Below are 18,716 nucleotides of genomic sequence, written 5' to 3' on the forward strand. Positions count from 1 at the left end.
CCTGTCTCAAACTACATAGTCTATTTTATACATAATAATTATTCAGTGATCCCTTTTAAAGTTTTTAGTGATTTTCTTTGTTGTTAAGCTAATTTCCATCTTGTGCTCATACAGTTTAGTCATTGCACTTGTAAGAGATACATTAATAATGCATATCACATAATTTCTTAAAATATGGAAATAAATAATATACTCTTTTTAGTGCCAGTGAGTGGGAAGAGCAAGTCCACCCAAAACATTTTATGGCTTTAGCTGACAAGAACATAGACAAAATAGTTTTTCTTGCTCTTGCTGAGACATCAGACATCCATCTCAATGTGCTTTAGCTTGAAAAACGGACAATCTATACTGTAAATTTGCCGCAATAACTTGAAAGTGAACATGTTTAAAATAAGTAGGCTTGTGTAATGTATCACAATGTGTATTTCAGAGCAATGGAAAGGTTCAACGATCCCCCCAGTAATTGCCTGCTGAAATGATACCAATAGAGAAGGGAGCCAAGTAGGTCAGAGAGGTCTAGTTGCTTTCATCAAAATCAATAAATCAGCCACTAGACAGAATGAAAGTGTGTGTCTGTGTTTGCATGCGTGTGAATGTGCATGTTGTGTGCATGTGTTCCTGATTGATACCCAGTTCTCGTTTTCCTCCCCGTCTTGCTGGTTGATTTCTTTTTGTTCATAGACCAGACTTTCTTTTTAAGAGGTGAGACCATCAGGGACACTTTTTATTTGGGGTGGATACATTATTCATCACAGGGGTGACGGGCAGAAAATAAGTTGCCATAAACTTCATTTTTTAAAGCCTTTCTGGACACTTATAAAGTCTTTCAGGTTAAAGTGAGCTTTTACAAAGAAGTGGGCTTGGACTTTAATAAATTGTGGGAGGTCGGGATGGTCAGAGGCAGCAAAGGTAGAAATAGCCGACTCACAACTGCATTCAGGCAGTTTTGTTTAAAATGAAAGGCTCTCTCATTTATTTTCTGTGGCCCCTTTGAGCATAAAATTTCTTCTGTGGGAAACAAGATATTTATTTTGATGCAGCTTGGTAAGCATTTCTGATATTCTGCAGTATCTTTCAAATTAACTTAAATTTTAGACACAGTTGTCAAATATACACCTTGAAAACATTAATATGGTAACAAATCATACGTTTTTGATCAGATACCAACGGATGGTGTCATGACCCATCTTTGGTGCACAGCAATACCTTCTTACAGTTTTATTGAGTACTTTTTCTAATTTGTGAAGATGCAAAGAAGCTGTAGAAAGCTTCTTCAGTTCCTATCTCAGCAATAACTTGTCTTGCACAACTGTGCACCTAGTTCCCCCTGGCAGAAACCATATTGCACATCATATTAAAACGCCCACTGAAAAGCAAAGGCGAAAGAATTACATGAATTCATCAGAATATGTAAATTTTTGAAAGAAAAAAATAGAATAGAGGTAACAGAATTAATAACTGAGCAATAGCTCAATCAGTGGCTTGATCTAAGACAGAGACATTCCTAAATCCAGAGATACATGACCAGGGCCGGTTTTTATGGGAAATAAAGCATAGTTAAAAACACCAGTACCTCAGTTAATGGCTCCCATGGAGGCGCATAACTGAGCATAAGTCTGTTCTATGAGAAAATTAATGCAAATAAGTACATAAAGTTAATGGAAACGATACCTCTATATGCATTTTGTTTAGGAAAGAAGCAAAGTTACCTCAATTACTTGATCTGGAGGGCTTTCTATTGGACAGAAAAACAAAGAGAAGACAGAGCCACTTCAAACTGAAAAGTAAAGCAAGAGAGTATGGATAGATTTAGTCTGATACTTTTGTCAGATTTACTTGGAATGTTCAATTGCTTTTTCAAGATACAAAATAAGTGAACAATTTTAAAGCTTCAAATAACATAAAAAGGACACATTTACCATTTTAAAACTGCAAATTTTATTCAACACCTGCATTTGGCCTGAGGGTCTTTATATGAGTTTTTCTCCTGAATGCATCGACAGCAATAACAAACCTGCTTGGTTGTTTGTTGAATAAAAGAAAACTATTTTCTTTTATCTTTAAAAAGAATGAAAAGCAGCCCAGATTGTCCTTCAAAAGGTCTGCATCACTATAGCTGTTTTTTTGCCCACACCAAACATTTTGACACATTGACAGGTACTGCACAAGTGTGTTAACAGCAGCTGCATTCCTCACAGGAAATGTCATGTTGTATTTTATGCTTGTTCATTTAACATGTCCTCTAAGAAAAATGCCCCCTTCACTGATAAATTCAGCTTGACTTTCTGTTTCTTTGTCTCCAGGTCCAGTTTTTGGTTTCCTCTTTACACTTCAGAATAATTATAAAGTCTTCTAAGACATGTCATCTGGGCTACCTAGGTAATGTCCAGTTTTTACAGAGGAATACCTTTATACCTACTGCCTGATGAATGCTTGTAATCTCACACGCACCTATGACTGCACATTCAGTTGAATGTGCACAATCTTTCACACAAGTCTCCTTTCTCTCAGCTCGCTCAGAGAATCTGGATAGGCATAGCAATGAGATATTGGTAAGAAAGAGGGACATTCATCACCAGCCTCGAGCATGTATTAACACACACGCTCATACACGCCCGCACACACACACACACACACAGTCTGGCAAAATTCGCCTCATGCATTACAATTGAATGAGATGCAGGGAAACATTGTCCAATATTCAGTTCATATGTTATCATCCTGTTACAGTGCGGCTGAAATGTATGTTGGTGTATGCATTTGAATTTATGTATGAGAATATATGTATACTTATACACAACTGGCTTCTAGAAAAAATGAAGTTAGCATAAACTGCACATTAGGTGTACACTTTTATTTACAATAGAAAAAATAGAACACAACATTTGACTAAATACTGTTTCCCGTGTTACAGCTGGGCCGATCACAACCCCAATTAAAATATCCCCCTTCAAGGTTAATCCCAACTAATTATGGAAGATTTTTATTGAACACTGATGTAAATATTTTGCACTTGCAGGTGAATTCCTAAAAATGTGAATGTCCATAAGAAGTCAATTTGTTTCAGTAATTTAAATCAAAAAGTGAAACTTGTAGATTTGTTGCACTCAGTGATATAGTTTCTGTTTTCTTTCTGTTATTTTTTTATGAGAATGGCTTTACAAAAATATGCATCTCAAAAAAGTGTAATATACTTTAAAGCTGAAAATAAGTTTACATTTATTTTGTGTCATTTAAAAAAAAATCTGACCATGTTACACAATCATGCGGAGGACCGTTGACTTTGTTCAGCAAACAATCACTGATACAAGGAGGGTAAGCACAGAGAGGTAATTCCTAAAGTGCTGTATCCAGAAACATTATTGAAAAAGTACACAAACAGCAGCGATAACTAGAGCTTTGAGAAGATATTGAAGCAAAGTCCTTTCTAGAGTTTGTGGGATGTTCACAAGAATGTGAACTGTGGTTAGGGGTTATGGTTAGGGTTAGAGTCAGTAGCCCCTTTGACATCATACAAGGCGACTGAATTCAGAACCCTGTGTGCTTCCAGCAAATATTCCTGAAAATACAGAATCAAAGGGGTGTGACTTATAATTTGCAGCCTTCATCTACAGGAGATTTCTCTTTTAAGCTGTCAAAAGGCTTGATGTGATTATTATTTTAATTCTGAGATCCTGCCTATCAACCTACAACTTAAATCATATGAACACTGGCGTACGAAACAATGTTCTTCACACTGTACATCTAGTTTGTAGTGCCTATGGGTTCATTTCTAGCTGAAACGGTGGAACAAAGGTGTAATTTTGCAGGGATAGTTTCAACCCCCATTTTGTGTCAAGATTTTTCAGGAGGAGTAATAAACATGTCTAGATCGCAGAACTAAAGGACAATCTGAAAGGTTTAAGTACTTCAAGGGCCACTGCAAAGATTTATCCAAGACTTGGGCTACAACTGTCACATTCCTTGAGTTAAGCTATTTGTGATTTGCAAAGCTACTGCAACTCCTGATGTTAACCCCACTGTGTTTTCTCAAGTCCAAGGGCATGCTGATTTAATTTTCCACGAGAACTTGGCACCCGCCCAAACTGCTAAAGTGCCAATATTTACTCGAATGACCATCGTAACACTGTGCTTAATTAGCCAGCAAACTTACCGGACCTGAACCCCATAGAGAATCTATTTGATACAGCCATGAGGATCCAGGTATACTGCTGAGATGAAACCTCATAGTAACAAAACCTGTTTTACTTAACACAAAGTCAGAAGCCGATCATTTCCTTTCCTGATGCAGTGATTCCTGGAAAAATGGCACTCCAATGCAGTACTGAGTGTGTATGCTGAACAGTACAGGGACATGTTTTTTCAGTAGGCTAGCATTTATGTAATAAAATACATGTTTAATTGATCTTGGAGTGTTCAAAATATCTGACTGACAGAATTTGGATTTTTCTTTAGTTGTAATCCAAAATTATCACAGGTGAAAGAAAGACCTAAAATATTTAATTCTGTGTGTAATGTATCTATACTGTATGAAAGGTCAGCAATCAAATCCCATGTGCAGTGACTCACTATTCTTGCACACAGGATGCTGAAAAAAAGATCAGCTGAGGAATAACAGATAAAGAATACTGCTTATATCTGAGCAAATCCTGTAAACAGCTCTGATTATTTTTTTTATATGTTTGTGCAGTGTATATTCCCATTGACTTTACTGAAAGTATCACTGTAAACTATGGCCTCATTTCCATTGAGCTGAACAGCTCAGTGATTTGAAATCAATTGTTGAATTGTCCCAAACAAACAACCCGTACTGCATCATTCCTGCTCCCTTTTCAGATAATGGTACAGCTTGGTTAGCTTGGAGCTACTGGCATCATGATGGTTGTTGTACTAGCATAACACAACAATGTGCATTTGTGTTTAACCCCAGCCTGCCCAGTGAGCATCCAACTGGCGATGGAAACATTCAGGGCAAACACTACAATATTGTAATATTTGAAATCTGATGGCTTTAAGGTAAAATATAGTCTGGATGTGTTTCCTCATTGGTTTCACTTCAAATTCAGAGACAACATCGATCTGTTATATATTGTCCATGGTTGCCCTCATTAAGAAGCAAGCAAAAGAGTTATTGTTAAGCTTAAAGAGCATTTTACCAGAACAAGGACGTGTGCAGCAACAAATTACATGATAAAAATATCCCTTAGTTTCCGGCATTACATTCTATTGTTGAGATCTGAAACAAGGAGCATTTCCCTGTGAGACTACCAGCAGAATTAAAATAGAGCTTTACTCAGCCCAATTAGAACTTGTGGAAATCAGGCTAATGGATATACGAGGTGGGCTGCCTTTGGCTCGCCCTCCAACTTTCTAGAATAAAACAATCACAACTTTTATATTAAATGTAACAGTAATGTGTGTGGGACGCAATGGTTCAGGCATTGTCTATATGCATGTAGGAATTAATCCCCCTTTTTTCATTTAAAGTATATCTCCATCCATCTGTCATTCTTGGATATATATTTATCTCTCTTATCTGCCTTTCATTTTTCCTCTGCACCCTCCATGCTTCATTTAAGCTGAAACATGATGCTCTTTCTCTTCATCCCCTCTTCTCACTTAACCTAATCCTCCCTCCTTTTGGACAGAAGTGTCTCTCCCTAATGTTAGTAACACAAGGGTAATTCTATTTGTATGTTATTGTGTTGTGATGTTCAAAAGGAAGATGCTTTATAAGATTTTCCAGCCTCCATTCAGGCCAGTGGAGCTTTTTTATTTAATTTGAGGGATACAAAAACAAGAGGGGAAAGCAAAGCTGAAAGAGGGCAGGGGCTTCAGCAGTCAGCTCTGACAGGAATCTGTGGGCTCAACGGTCCGTGGCGAACTGAAGTGTCAACTCCACTTGTACGTCCAAGCATATCATTAGGGAGACATCTTTTGTTGGAGTCAGTCACTGCTCTCTTTTGAAGACTGAATGTGGAACTGTTCATGTTTGCACACGCCAGCTCTTTCTACACACAAAAAAACACATTTTAAAACAATGGTGTTGTAACCAGAAATGTCATTTAGGTTTGTGTTATAAACCAGGGTTTGATGTAGAAGGTTGCTTCACTCACTAAATTCAAGCTTCAGCATAAGAACTGTAACCATCTGACACAGTGCATGACTTATTTTCCTGCTTTAATTCCCAAATTCAGAGCAGATTCTGATGTAACTACTGAATCACAGCCAATGAGGAAAGAGAGTTCAGCATGATTCAGAAAAACCAAAGCAGGATATTGGAGATAATGCAACTCATTAAATTCCTATCTCAGTACCACAGCACCACCTGTTGGTGAACATGGTTTCTGTTCTCTGTAATCAGGAAAGTTCAGTTATTGGATGCTGTTGGGCTTTTTTATGCTGTTTATGTTTTTTTGTTTTGAGCTCTTGTTACAGATGATGTTCTTATTAATTTGTTTTCTTTAAAAATGTTAACTGTGTACTTAACTCACATTTACCAGTTTTTATTTATATTTGGAAAGTAGGTTTTCTATCTCCAGCATTGATTTGGCAAGAGGTTGGGTTTTATCAGGACAGGTGAACCGTCCATCGCTAGGCAACACAGAGACACTCAGTAATGTACACATGCATTCAGACTTAAGTACGATTTAGAGCAACCGCATTACCTAACAGGCATGCTTTTGGTCCATAGGAGGAAGCTGGAGTATCTGGTGGAAACCCATGCAGGCCAACTGATTTGCCATCAAAAATAAATAAATCTTCCGCAGAAGACATTTAATTGAATACTTTCTGAACTATTTTTAAAACTTCTAGATGTTCACTTTGTGTGAAGTACAGAGATGATTAAAGAGTAACTCTTGGTCCCAAACATTCCAATAGAACCTTAGAAATATGAATTAAATTTCTTCAAAGTGGAAAATATGGAAACCATTAAAAACAGAGATAAATGTATTTTTAAGGCTGTGTTTTCTGGTTAAAATGTAGTTAGATTTTCCTATGCCCAGTTCAAGCTGCCATAAACTTAACTAAACAAAATCAGGCAACCATTGCATGAAAAGATGTGACCAAGGTGAACTACAACTTTCTATTTGCTTCTCTTTTTTCATTCTGAATCACATCAATGTTTTTTGTCTCCTCGTCTCTCTCTCTTTTTAGATTCAATAAAATACAGAACACAAAGAACACAATGAAGAAGGATGGCATCAACTCCTTAACCTACAAACTGGTTCAGGTGAAGAAGTATCCTATGTACACAAACATCTCAGTGGAGATCGGCAAGCCGCCGCCTCGGCCCATCAAAGGTTAGAGAGAATAAAAGAGAGAAGGATCTAAAGTTGATGCACTTTTACCCGAATGGGAGAGAAGAAAGGGAGGTGTGGAAAAGAAAAGGATGATGTGACTTTCTCTTTTTTTCCCCGTTTACTTGTTTGAGATTTCAGCTTGACAACTTTTACTGGATTTCACTAGGGATGCCAGCTGCCTCCCAGTAACAGTCAGTGACGTTAAAAACCTTTGGAAATGGAGTAAGAATGTCAGCAGCCGACAGAAGGTTGTTGTCAAACTCAAAAGTTGTTCCATGAACTATCATCTGCAAACTGGAGGGCATCCAGCAACATATTGGCAGGAACACCAAACATGGCTATCATAAAACACCTTGCCCTGTTCTGGAAATGCACACACAATAACTCAGTCACATTTCAAAACAATCCTCTGTTCACCACAATGCTTGATGACATGAACAAGATGCAGCTTCCGGTTGGGAAATGCATGTAATTACCAAACATTTGCAGTGATGTTTTGCAGGTAACAGATTACCGCAAGAACATGAACATTCAGTGGTTCAGATGGTTTTTGTTGTCCCCAAGACATCATTTTGTCTTGTCACAGAACTGTTTTATGTTGACATTTCCCTCTGGGAGTTTTCAGTCTGAATCTCCAAACTCAAACCTTTTGCTATACGTCTATGAATGTTTAACGTGCCTGCATCTACAGCAGAAGACTCATGAAAACAAAGCAGCAATGAACAACTTGGGTGGGGGGTGGACAAATTTTTTCTTTCTTCTTTTATACATTTCTGAGCTTCAAAACAGAACTGGAATTTTGTAACAAAAAGATACAATTATTTGACAGGTTTTCTTCAGTGTGCAGCCTGGTGGAAGTACGTCAAAACGTGAAAAAAGAAAAACATACTGACAGCTCGGGTTATGAGTTCCAGTTTTCCTTTTGTCTTTTATTTTTGTCTCTGAGCCTTACTACAGTTTTAATAGGCTAACCCATTTTCTTAAGGTGCAATATGCTATAAAGTTTCTTCAATATTCTGAGCTCATCAAATTTTGTCAAAATAAACATGAAACCTGAGCTGTCAGGTTATGTTTTACAGTCAAGTAGCACTGCGGCTAAAAACATTGCCTTGCAAATCTTTTACACTGACAGAACTAGCTGAAAACTAAGTCTTGTGGTTATTTTTTAAGCCTGCAGTATAGCCATGTGGTCTTTTTTAAACAATACCATCCAATCTATATAGTGTTTATGAGCCACTTTTGTGTCTATCTTTTGCATTCAGTCATTTAGAAAACATATCGAAATGGAGTAAATTGTTGAAAGGAAATGTAAAACTTCTCTGGTAGTATACAGAGCCTTGCAAACATACTCATACTTCCCATTTTCTTTTTCATATTTTTTCACTAGCTTGATGTAAATTATTATTTTATGTGATAGACCAACACAGAGTTCAAAATATTTGTAAAGTGGAAAAAGTGTGAAGTGATTTTTTGCGAACAAAACTCTGAAAACTGTGGAGTGCAGTTGAAAATCCCTTACTCTAATACACATAAAAAAAATCTTCTCCAGTGTTTAGAAGTAATCAAATTATTAATCACCTGTGTAATTTTATATCTCAGTATAAATGTAGCTGTTCTTTGAAGACTTAAGGTTTTTCTTGAAGGAAATTAGTGGAAAAATAAGTAATGAAATTTAAGGAACACAGCAGATTGTGTGAATTGTGAAGAAGTTTTAAAAGGATTGAGTATTGTACAATGTCAAAGTTGAGACATGGCTGTCTACCTGGCCAGCTGGGCGAGGAGAGAACTAATCAGAAAAGTCATTTAGTGATCCATGACACTTTAGAGACTCTATTCAAGTCGAAGAATCTCTTGACGAGACATCTTTGAGCACTCAGTGAATTTGGCCATTAAGAACTAGCTGTAAAACAAAAGACATATCGGTGAGCGAACTCATCTTGATCTCATTTAATGTTCCTCTCAAGTCATATGGGAGGCACAGCAAATACTGTGGCAGAGGGTTCTCCAGTCAGATTGTATTAAAAAACACCTTGCATCATCCTGATTACACCATGTCTATTGTGAAACATGGTGGTGGCAGCAACATTCTGTGGGAATATTTCTCTTCAACAAGGAGAGCAAGGTGAAAACTGCAGACTGAAAAAGAATCAAGTGGAGATTGACCTTCCAAATGAGCGAAAAGACTTCCAGTTGGAAGTGGGACCAAGTAGAATTAAACTCAACACTTAAGATAATGCAACATATGAACCTTAACCCTAACCGTGTAAAATAAATTGTTGGTTTATCACATAAAATCTCAATAAAGAACCTTAAATTTGTGGGTTCAACATCATTAAAAAATTCAATGGGTTTGTGTACATTTGCAAGCCACTGTTTAAACCAGCTGAGCATTTTGTCTGTGACTTTTATGGATTTTGTTCCCACATTCAGTATCAGCCATAATAATCGCATATTTATATCATGTTCTGCTCAATCACATCAATGCAGTTTGTCCTGTAAAGATGTTTTAGAACATTTAGTAACATAAGTTGAACCATTTAAAAGGTATACACAATATTTAATTTGCTCTTCCATCATCACTTTATAGCCTTCTACAGCTTTGTCTCTGAGACATTGCTCTTCTTCCTTAATGTTTTTAATTTTTCTCGCCTTTCTTGTTAATCTATTAATGCCCACATCTCCAAACTAATGCCTTGAGAAATAATCTGTACTAATTCAAAGGTCAGACATGGGAGAAAAAAAGAGTTTCTGAGAAAATCTAAACTAAAGAGCTTGAAGTGAATTCCCTTAACTGTTATGCTTTAGCGAAAATGATTTCACCTTTTTGGTCAGCCTGGAGGCAAAATAGGTTTCAATCTGCTTGGCTCCTCGCCTCAAGCCTGAATGGTGGACAATATAATTGCTCCTCTTTTCAGAACACACAATCGGACACACACATAAAACACACCCATTCACACCATCTGCCTTTTTTATGTATTATCTCCCTTCTCGCTGCCTTTCCATTCTTACTCTGCCAGTCTGGGCTGTATTGTATCAGTGGCTCACTGTTGTGCTTTGTGATGGACCTACTTCAGGCACATCTGGGCCTCACAGGAAGAGTGCTTCTTCTTTCAACAGATATCGACAGGAGCTCTCTTTGTCTGTATCTTTATTTTGTCTCTAATCACTGCTTCTCAGCACACATCCCCACTTGTGAGTCTTTCTAACCCCCACCTGTTTCCTCCTTCTCTCTTCACTGTCCATTTGGCTCCCTCTTGCCTGGATTGTGACTCTCTTTTTTTTCATTTGATTAGCTGTATTTCTGGTGCTTTTCTCATTTCTGACTACAAGTGGTCAACGTGTTTCTTTATTGAAACAGTTTACAGCAGTATTACACATCAGTTCACATCTGTTGCATGCTCTGCTTTATAGTCATTATTAAGGATGGGAGGTCATAGCATTTTTAGGGGGTCAGTTTGTAATACAGATTAAATTTTTTGTTGTTTTTGTGGTTATAAACACTGATAATAAGAAAGTGCTGCAATTACATAGTTTTTTCTCATGGTCTTAAAGGGGCACTACAGCAAAAGGAGAAAGCTTTTAAAGTTTGGTGACTACAAGGTCACATTATCCATATTTTTAAAACCCTAAAGTCTTAAATCACATTATAAATAGAAGTGCAATGACATTTGGTGCAATTTTAATATTGCAAGTTTTGGTCGGGTGTATGTATGCTTAATAACACAAAAAATAAAAAAAAATATGCATAATAAAACACCACACAACTGGATTAAAAAAACTACTCAAAGAAATGGTCTCAAAATTGATCCGTTTACTCTTCAAAGAACCATAAAATTACAAATCCATCTACCTTCTAAAGCTGAACTGCAGTGGGCAGCAACATGTGAGGAAGGAGCTACAGCCAAAGAAAACCTAGGTCACTGCTATTTTTACTGCCATCTCATTGAAAAGATTTGAAACTGTAGGAATGGTGTGACTGAAAATTTTAGCAATTTCAAATTTTGATATAGTTTGATTGCAATAACCTATCCTTGCCCAACTGCCTGCAATCCTGATTAAAGTTATACTGGGTTTGCTTTGCTTTGGAACTTAGATTTGAGATAACCATCACATCTGAGGTTGTTGGAGCTGCAAATCAAGAAATCGATGGTCCAAGCTAATCGTTACGATCAACGCCTGGCCTACTATTAGCAGTGCAGGGTGATAACATTTCATCTTTAGTTTTATGTATTTAAATATGTAAACAAATAGTCCAACAGCACTATTTGTCCCACAAGTTAGTTGTGTTACAAATATTTTATTCCTGTTTCTATGACCAAGTTTTACACATAAAGTGGCCATATTGGATATTGAACTAGGAGTTGCTCAGAGACCTACGACTTCTGCAGTCATTTTGTTGAGATTTTGTAACTTGGAATTTCTGATTTTGAGTACAAATTCTGATTAATACATTTGATTTGTGGCAAATGTGACATTACACCCTAGTTATACTCTTTCTCATTGCAAGTTGAAAAATCAGTCAGTTGCAAAGTTTTTGTGTAGTGACCAGGCCTCTGTTTCATGCCTTCAAGCATTTTCACAAATTGAAGCTATGCTCTTTTGGTGTATTTACACACACACTATAAACAAATGACGGAAAAAAAGAAACAAAATATTTTTTTTACTATGCCTGACATAAAATCAGACTGAACTATTACATTTGAAGTAAATTAAGATTACCAAAATTGTTTCTGTTCAAGAAATGCCAGGTTAATGAGAAAGGAAATTGTTATGAAAGCTTTCATTATTTTCTTCAGAGTCTGAAGTTATGTACGTACGTATTATTTTCATAGAATTTTTTAAAATGGTATGTCAAACATATTAGATAACCTTTCACAACCTTCTGAAAATAATTTCCTGGCATTTTGGCCCAAACTGAGATGAGTTTATTGGCTGTCTTTCTAAAACACACCATTTCAGTTTGATTTTCTTTGGGACTGACATCAGGGCTTTGAGATTGCTGTTCCAAATCTGACTTTTGTTACACATAAGTCAATTTTTACTAAATTAGCAGTATGTCTATGTTCCTTGTCCCTTTGGAAGATTTGCGCCGAAACTCTAACTTCTTGGCTCATGTCTAGAGATGTTGCTTTACTAATTTCTCATTATATTCTTTTCCCATGATGCCATTGATTTTGTGAAGTGTACCAGCCTCTACTGGAGCAAAGGTTGAGAGGGTGCTCTCAGGCTTACAAGACTCTCTTTTTCATCCAAATGAACTGTGTTCATTTTTAAGTATTGTGAATGCTGGACATATCCATGCTATTCATACTTGCATATAATTTTTTTGAACAGACAAACAATGCATGGATGAACAAAACTTGTGGTTGTTCCACAATCATCTCCCTGAGGTTTCTGCTTATTTTCTGAGGATTTTGCTAGGGAAGCAGTGCTTAAATTGTTGCTTTAAATTACATTCATAGATGTGCCTCGAATTTACTCAACTATTGTGAAATATCCTTTTAGAAGATTACAGAGCTATTACATCAACTGGGCTTCCCCCCCAACATTTTTAAAAGATGCTAACCTCAGTCCCAGTAAACTTCTGACTTTGAAGAAAATATCAGAAATATTTCTGAAAATAATTCTCTCTCTTGTTATCCTGGCATTCAATCAAATATTTTTAGTAATTGTAACTGAGCACTCACAAGTTAAAATTCAGCAGTCATTGAATATGAACTTGGGAGCGGTCAGAGATCTCCGCTTATTTTGATTTTTAGACCTATGCCATTTATTTTAGAATGTGCAACTCAGAAATTTTGACTTCTAAGGTAAAAGTCAAACGCATCATCACTCCAGTACTTCCTGACTTCCATCTCATAGTAAAAAAATTTTAAAAATTTATTTTCTTAGGAAAGCTGTGAAAACCACAGCAAACATTCATGCCAAAAAGCCATTCTTCTGCAAAATTTACAATAAAATTGTTTCAATGCCCCCTCATAATAAACTAAGTATGAGTCTGATACACCACTTGAAACTTTGATCAGGTTAACATAGCTGGTAAGAAGACCCCAGTGTGGATGTTAGATATGTGCAGTGGAGACAATAAGTTTACTTGCACTGGACAAAAGACACAAAACCTTTTTTTTTTTTCTCACTACCTGAAGTTAAATCAGACCAGACTTCTCTTGTTTTAGGTCAGTCAGACTTACCAAAAATGATTTCTATTTGATAAATGAAAATAATAAAAGAAAATATTTCAGAAATTAATTTAATATTGTCATTCAACAGAATCAGAATTTAAATACGAAATTATGTAATTAGTATGTCTTTAAACAGTGACTGTAGGCCCAGATGATAATATCATGGCTTTGGAAACTTGTGATGGGTTAAATTGGAAGTTCACTGATGGATATATTAGCCTATGCTTAGAATATACTGCTTTTTTTGTTTGACACAATGGAAAAGCCACAAAAAGTCAGTCAAGAAGACAATACGATTACAAGCTTTATTCCAAGAGAAACATAAAAAATAACAGATTGATTTTACAAATGCCGACAGGGACCCTCATTTTATGGAAAAATGTCATAGAACTAAACTGTTTGACCATAATGATAATCTTTAAATCTGGAGGAAAGAGGGGGAGGCCTGTAAACCTTCTCTGGTTTACGTGCCACCATCCTACCTGTGAAGTATGGGGGTGGCAGCATGATGCTGTGGGGCTGTTTTGGTGCAGGAGGAACTGCCGCACTTCATAAAATCAATGCCATCATGGGAAACAAACGTGAAAATATTCACAAACATTTCAAGACAACAGCCAGGAAGTTAAAGCTAGGGCACAAATGAGTTGTAATTAGTAATTCTAATTGAACTAAAACAAGAGGAGTTTGGTCTGAATTAACTTCAGATAGTGAGAAAAAAAAAATTTCCTTTTATTTTGTGTATGTGAACTTCTGGTTTCAACTGTAGCTGGTAAGAAGGCCCCAGTGTGTATAAACTGTACCTTGCTTCACCAAGATCAGTAACCAACGTATTTAGCAAAAACTGTATTTGTGGCCTCTGCTTGAGAATCAAACAGCTGTATCACACTTCTGGTGGTTAGTGTTTGAATCCATCTTCAGATGCACTCTTTGCTCTTCAACTGCTGACAGCCAACAAGATCTTCAGGCCTGGAGGCGTTTCTAAAACTTTACTGTACCTATGACTTTTTTTGTACATTGAATGTTGAAAATGTTATATCTTATATAGAATGCATTATGTCATATCAAACCTACTTTTTCTATACAATTAATAAATCTGATGGTAAAGATTGTATGTTGGTGTGTTTCCTAATCTTTTAAAATAATGCTAGTTTTCACATCTGGGCCAAAGTGAACAGGAGGATTTTTATTTTTTTATAATAATTTAGTTTGCTTTCTTATGTTGATGTATAGTCATTCTGTAACTGATCAGACTAGACTTCAGTTCTTAATTTAATTCTCTAGATGTGTAAAGTTGGTTCAACAAAGTTTTGACTCAGTAGGGCTGCATATAAATCCATGATGTCTTTGTATTTTTTATGTACTTTCCATTGCACATCTTTTATTTATTCATCTTTAAAGAAATCCTAGTAAAATACACTGTTTGTGGTCATAACACAAAACACGAAAAGCATTTAGGACAGTAACAAAAGTGTCTTTCAAGAGTAGGCTTCTTAATGAAAGGTTTTCACAAAAAAAGTAATAAAATTAAATAGAAACTAAAGAAAAAACTCTAAAATGGAAAAAAAAAAAAAAAACCTAATAGTTTATTTTGACTTACAGTGTAAAACCAATGTACTGAGGTGTAATGTGAGAAAAAAGTTGCATCAGGAAACAGTTTGCCCATCAGACTACTGATCCCAGTACTAGAAACAGGGTTCATATAAATTTCCATCATTGTTTGTTCCAATTACATTCTTGACAATACAGTTAAAAAACATTTACTTAGTTGAGTGTTATTCACTATTTTTTCACAATAATGGAGTAGGTTTCAGATTTTACTTTTTTTTTATTAGGTCAACCTAGCTAAAAAGCTAAGAGCATGTTTGGTTTTCTTTCAAATACCGTATACATTATAATTAAAGTAACAAGTTCCTGGAGTAAGTCTTGCAAAATTTAAAACTATACAACATCTTTATGTTAAAATAAACTAGACTTTGATTCTGAAGAGTCACTGAAAACCATATATTTGCTGTATCTTAGCACTGAAGAATCAATACTACCTCCTAGACCATGTGCGTGCCCAAGCAGCATACATTTAAAAACAGCATTTAAATAACATGCCAACAAATCTTATCTAATATTATACTCTTGTTAATTATGTCCTATTTACTGTTCATCACAGCTATGCATGAAGGGTAAAACTGCATCAGCTTGTGACAAGTCTGTCACTGGTTATCTTATTTATCAGTTATTTATGCTAACACCTAAATCTATGTATAATTTTCTGGATATTTCAGGACTAAGAGATCCTAAAGCTCTCACTCTTTTTCCTGTTTCTCCTTAAAAACATTCTCAACATCTAAGCAACATTTTTAAATTGCAAAAATATAAAATAAAAGGAGCTAGATTTAAAAAGTAGGAGTACAAAGTACAATTTCTGTCCAATTTTTAACCCCTGTGTTTTGAGATAAAGTTGCTACGTTAGTGAACAGAGTTGTGAGATGAAGTCGCATCATTTCTTACATGGTTCCAAATTTTATTGACTTTTTTTCTTTTGTTACATTCACGTGTTTGTGAGTTACCTCTATCTCATTTGCAGATTCTCCTTCCTTGGGTGGATGTCTAACATCTTCAGTAATAAAATACCTAAGGATAAACTGTGCAGATCACATATTTTAAAATATATGGTGGTTGCGTGCAGAATCACTGAATTGGGGTGGGCGGCTGCTGAGGTGTGCAGTTTTTGATGCGGGAGCAAGTAGCAAGGCGATTTCCCTCCCAGTAGCCGGCGTCCTGGCCGTCATGACAGCGACACTTGGTGCAGGAGTCCACCCACACAGGCTCTCCTGCAGGTATCACTTGGCTTTGGGATGCATTAGTATAACAGTTGGGGCCTGGAGAAAGAAGCAAAAAGTGTGAAAATTGAAAGATTTAAACTTAATGCTGTACCTAACATTTTCTATTATACAAAGATTTGTATTTGTAAAAAGGCTGCCCTAATTTAAAAAAAAGTTTTCATCTGCCCCTCATGCTCAGAGGCAGAACAGATAGGTGCACCACAGACACCACTCTGTATGCCACACTTGTCAGATTTTCATTGGTTAAACAAAACAAAACCATGTACCATTTTCTTTCCACCTCACAATTATTCACTATTTTGAGTTGGTCTATGATAAATCATCATCAGTTTATGCTTCTAACTTGAGAAACTGTTATAAATAAAAAAAAAAAAGTGTTGTTTGTAATTTACACAACATACCATCCTTGCATTCCGGGCAGCATTTCCCAGGCTGGTACACAGGATTGACACAGGGTGGAGGGGCACAGTCTGCCACGAGACAGCGGGCGATGCCATCACTGTCACAGGTGCACTGCTCACATTCAGATGGCTGGAACACACAGAGTGATGCCGTACTTGAAACATTTCACAATGTCCTCCTGAGGTATAGACATAAACCTATCTCATGGTGTTACGAAAGGGGGCGCCATTTACCTCTTCTCTGCTGCATATTTATTACATACCAAGTACAGCCAGGTTTTCTTTCAAGCCTAAGAAATCCCTTGGACTTCATTTAGTTACACCACAGACACAAATGCATTAAAACACAATATTATTTTTAACACTGAGATTGATAAGATGAAACTTCTTTTTCATTTCTATCTTTTTGTGGCAGGTATAGCTAGGGCAAAGTTTATTTTGCATCTAGTTAAACAAAATTATAACTTTAAAATATAGTGTTGCATATTTATAACGAGCATTAATATAGCAATGTTTTATTGTTTATCAAAGTTGTATTTCAGCTTTATTATGGAGACAGTGCTGCAAAGGGGTGGAGGTGGGGTCAGGCTTGAATATGCATAAGTTTTTTCATGGTTAAAAATTTTACAGGGGGATGGGCGATGTAATTCTTTCTTTTTTTTAATGTTACACTTTTAAGTTTCTGTCCTACTCTCCCTGCCCTTGTCGTGATCTCCACCTACATATATATATTAATTAATCAGCCAGGCAGAGAGTAGAGATCCTCTGTAAGCAAAAGGTCAAACAAAATCGAAAACATTTCTCTCAATTCAAGAAATGCATCAAAACCAAGAACTTTCATTATATTCATGTTATAAATACATCACTCATTTGCATTTTTTTAATGAAAATACTACAAGAGCTAAAAAATGATCTTTAGATAGATAGAAAGAAACTTTATTATTCCCTTTGGGATTTTTCCCTCAGAGAGATTGTAATTAATTGACAATGTTTTTATTCAACTGTACCTTGATGAACTATTCTCTTTTATATGCCATAGTTTTATCATAGTAAATCAGAATCATTAAAAAAATACCAATAAAGTAAATCAGACCTCAGAAAAAACAGCAAAATGGCCAAGAAAAATCGGTGCACCTCCATTAAGATTCTATTATGGCTTTTTCTTTAAGTGTGAACCCCCGATGACCTGCTCTTCCCTCACTGCACAACTTTCTGAAATCTCGTCTGCTTGATATGACTTAAAATATATTATTGTTTATTGACAAGTGAGATATGAAAAATTAAACGTTAGAGTAGTCTTGTAGCCTGGGAGCCCATTTCCGCCACAAGTTATAATTATGAGATACTCAGTATCTCATAATTAGTAGATAGCGAAGTCATAATTTTGAGATACAAGGGGGTGGGAGGGGCGTTCACCAGAGTGTAAGAAATAAACTTCCATAACTATCGTGGATGAGTCGTGTTTTACCTGAAAATTTTCTCCGAGCTCGTACACCACCCCCCGGTACTCACAGCCGATCTTCTCGCACCTGGGGCAGCAGTCGGTGGGGTAGTGGCTCACATGGATGCAGGCAGGCGGGAGGGACGTGCATTCGGTGCGGGCGCACAGGGAGCCCTCACTGGTGCACTCGCACTGGGTGCAGTGATCGGAGTCCAGGAAATACCACTCTCCCACGTAGTAAATGCTCCCGTTGGCCTCGCAGGTTGTCTGTTGTCCTGTGAGCGAGAAGCCCAAAGCGGTCTGTGTGCAGAGCAGAACAGCCCAGAGCGCCGTGCGCTGCTGCATGGAGAGCCGCTCCATGCAAACCTGTGCCATTATGATTCAGGACACCTCTCTCTTCTCCAAAATGGAAACTTGGGTGAAGAAAAAAATATCAAACCTACTCAAGTGGGCTTTAGTAGGAAAATCACCCAAATTAGTTTACATTACTTCACATGTTTAATAAACCCGTGCATCTCCCCTCTGTGCTCCAGGGTTTCTGCAAAATGTCC

General features: G+C 36.6%; 2 protein-coding genes across 3 annotated transcripts in view; one reads left to right on the forward strand and one right to left on the reverse strand.

Moving 5' to 3' along the window:
• The window catches only part of b4galt2 (UDP-Gal:betaGlcNAc beta 1,4- galactosyltransferase, polypeptide 2), a 147,850-nt gene extending 139,397 nt beyond the window's left edge, over positions 1–8,453 (forward strand). For both annotated transcript variants that reach the window (XM_044134022.1, XM_044134021.1), the window contains exon 8: positions 7,159–8,453. In XM_044134022.1, the coding sequence (XP_043989957.1) occupies positions 7,159–7,309 (151 nt within the window). In that variant the 3' untranslated portion in view covers positions 7,310–8,453. The remainder of the gene's footprint in view (positions 1–7,158) is intronic.
• Positions 8,454–13,772: 5,319 nt separating this feature from the next.
• zgc:113531 (uncharacterized protein LOC541359 homolog) lies at positions 13,773–18,709 on the reverse strand. The gene is made up of 3 exons (XM_044134024.1): positions 18,193–18,709; positions 16,725–16,854; positions 13,773–16,359 (listed from the first exon to the last, which is right to left on the reverse strand). Exons 1-3 carry the CDS (start codon positions 18,538–18,540, stop codon positions 16,169–16,171), a joined length of 669 nt encoding a protein of 222 aa, XP_043989959.1. The 5' UTR covers positions 18,541–18,709; the 3' UTR covers positions 13,773–16,168.
• Between the last annotated feature and the right edge of the window lie 7 nt (positions 18,710–18,716).

Source organism: Gambusia affinis, linkage group LG12 (genome assembly GCF_019740435.1).
Source record: "Gambusia affinis linkage group LG12, SWU_Gaff_1.0, whole genome shotgun sequence".
In the NCBI taxonomy this organism is placed as follows: Eukaryota; Metazoa; Chordata; class Actinopteri; order Cyprinodontiformes; family Poeciliidae; genus Gambusia; species Gambusia affinis.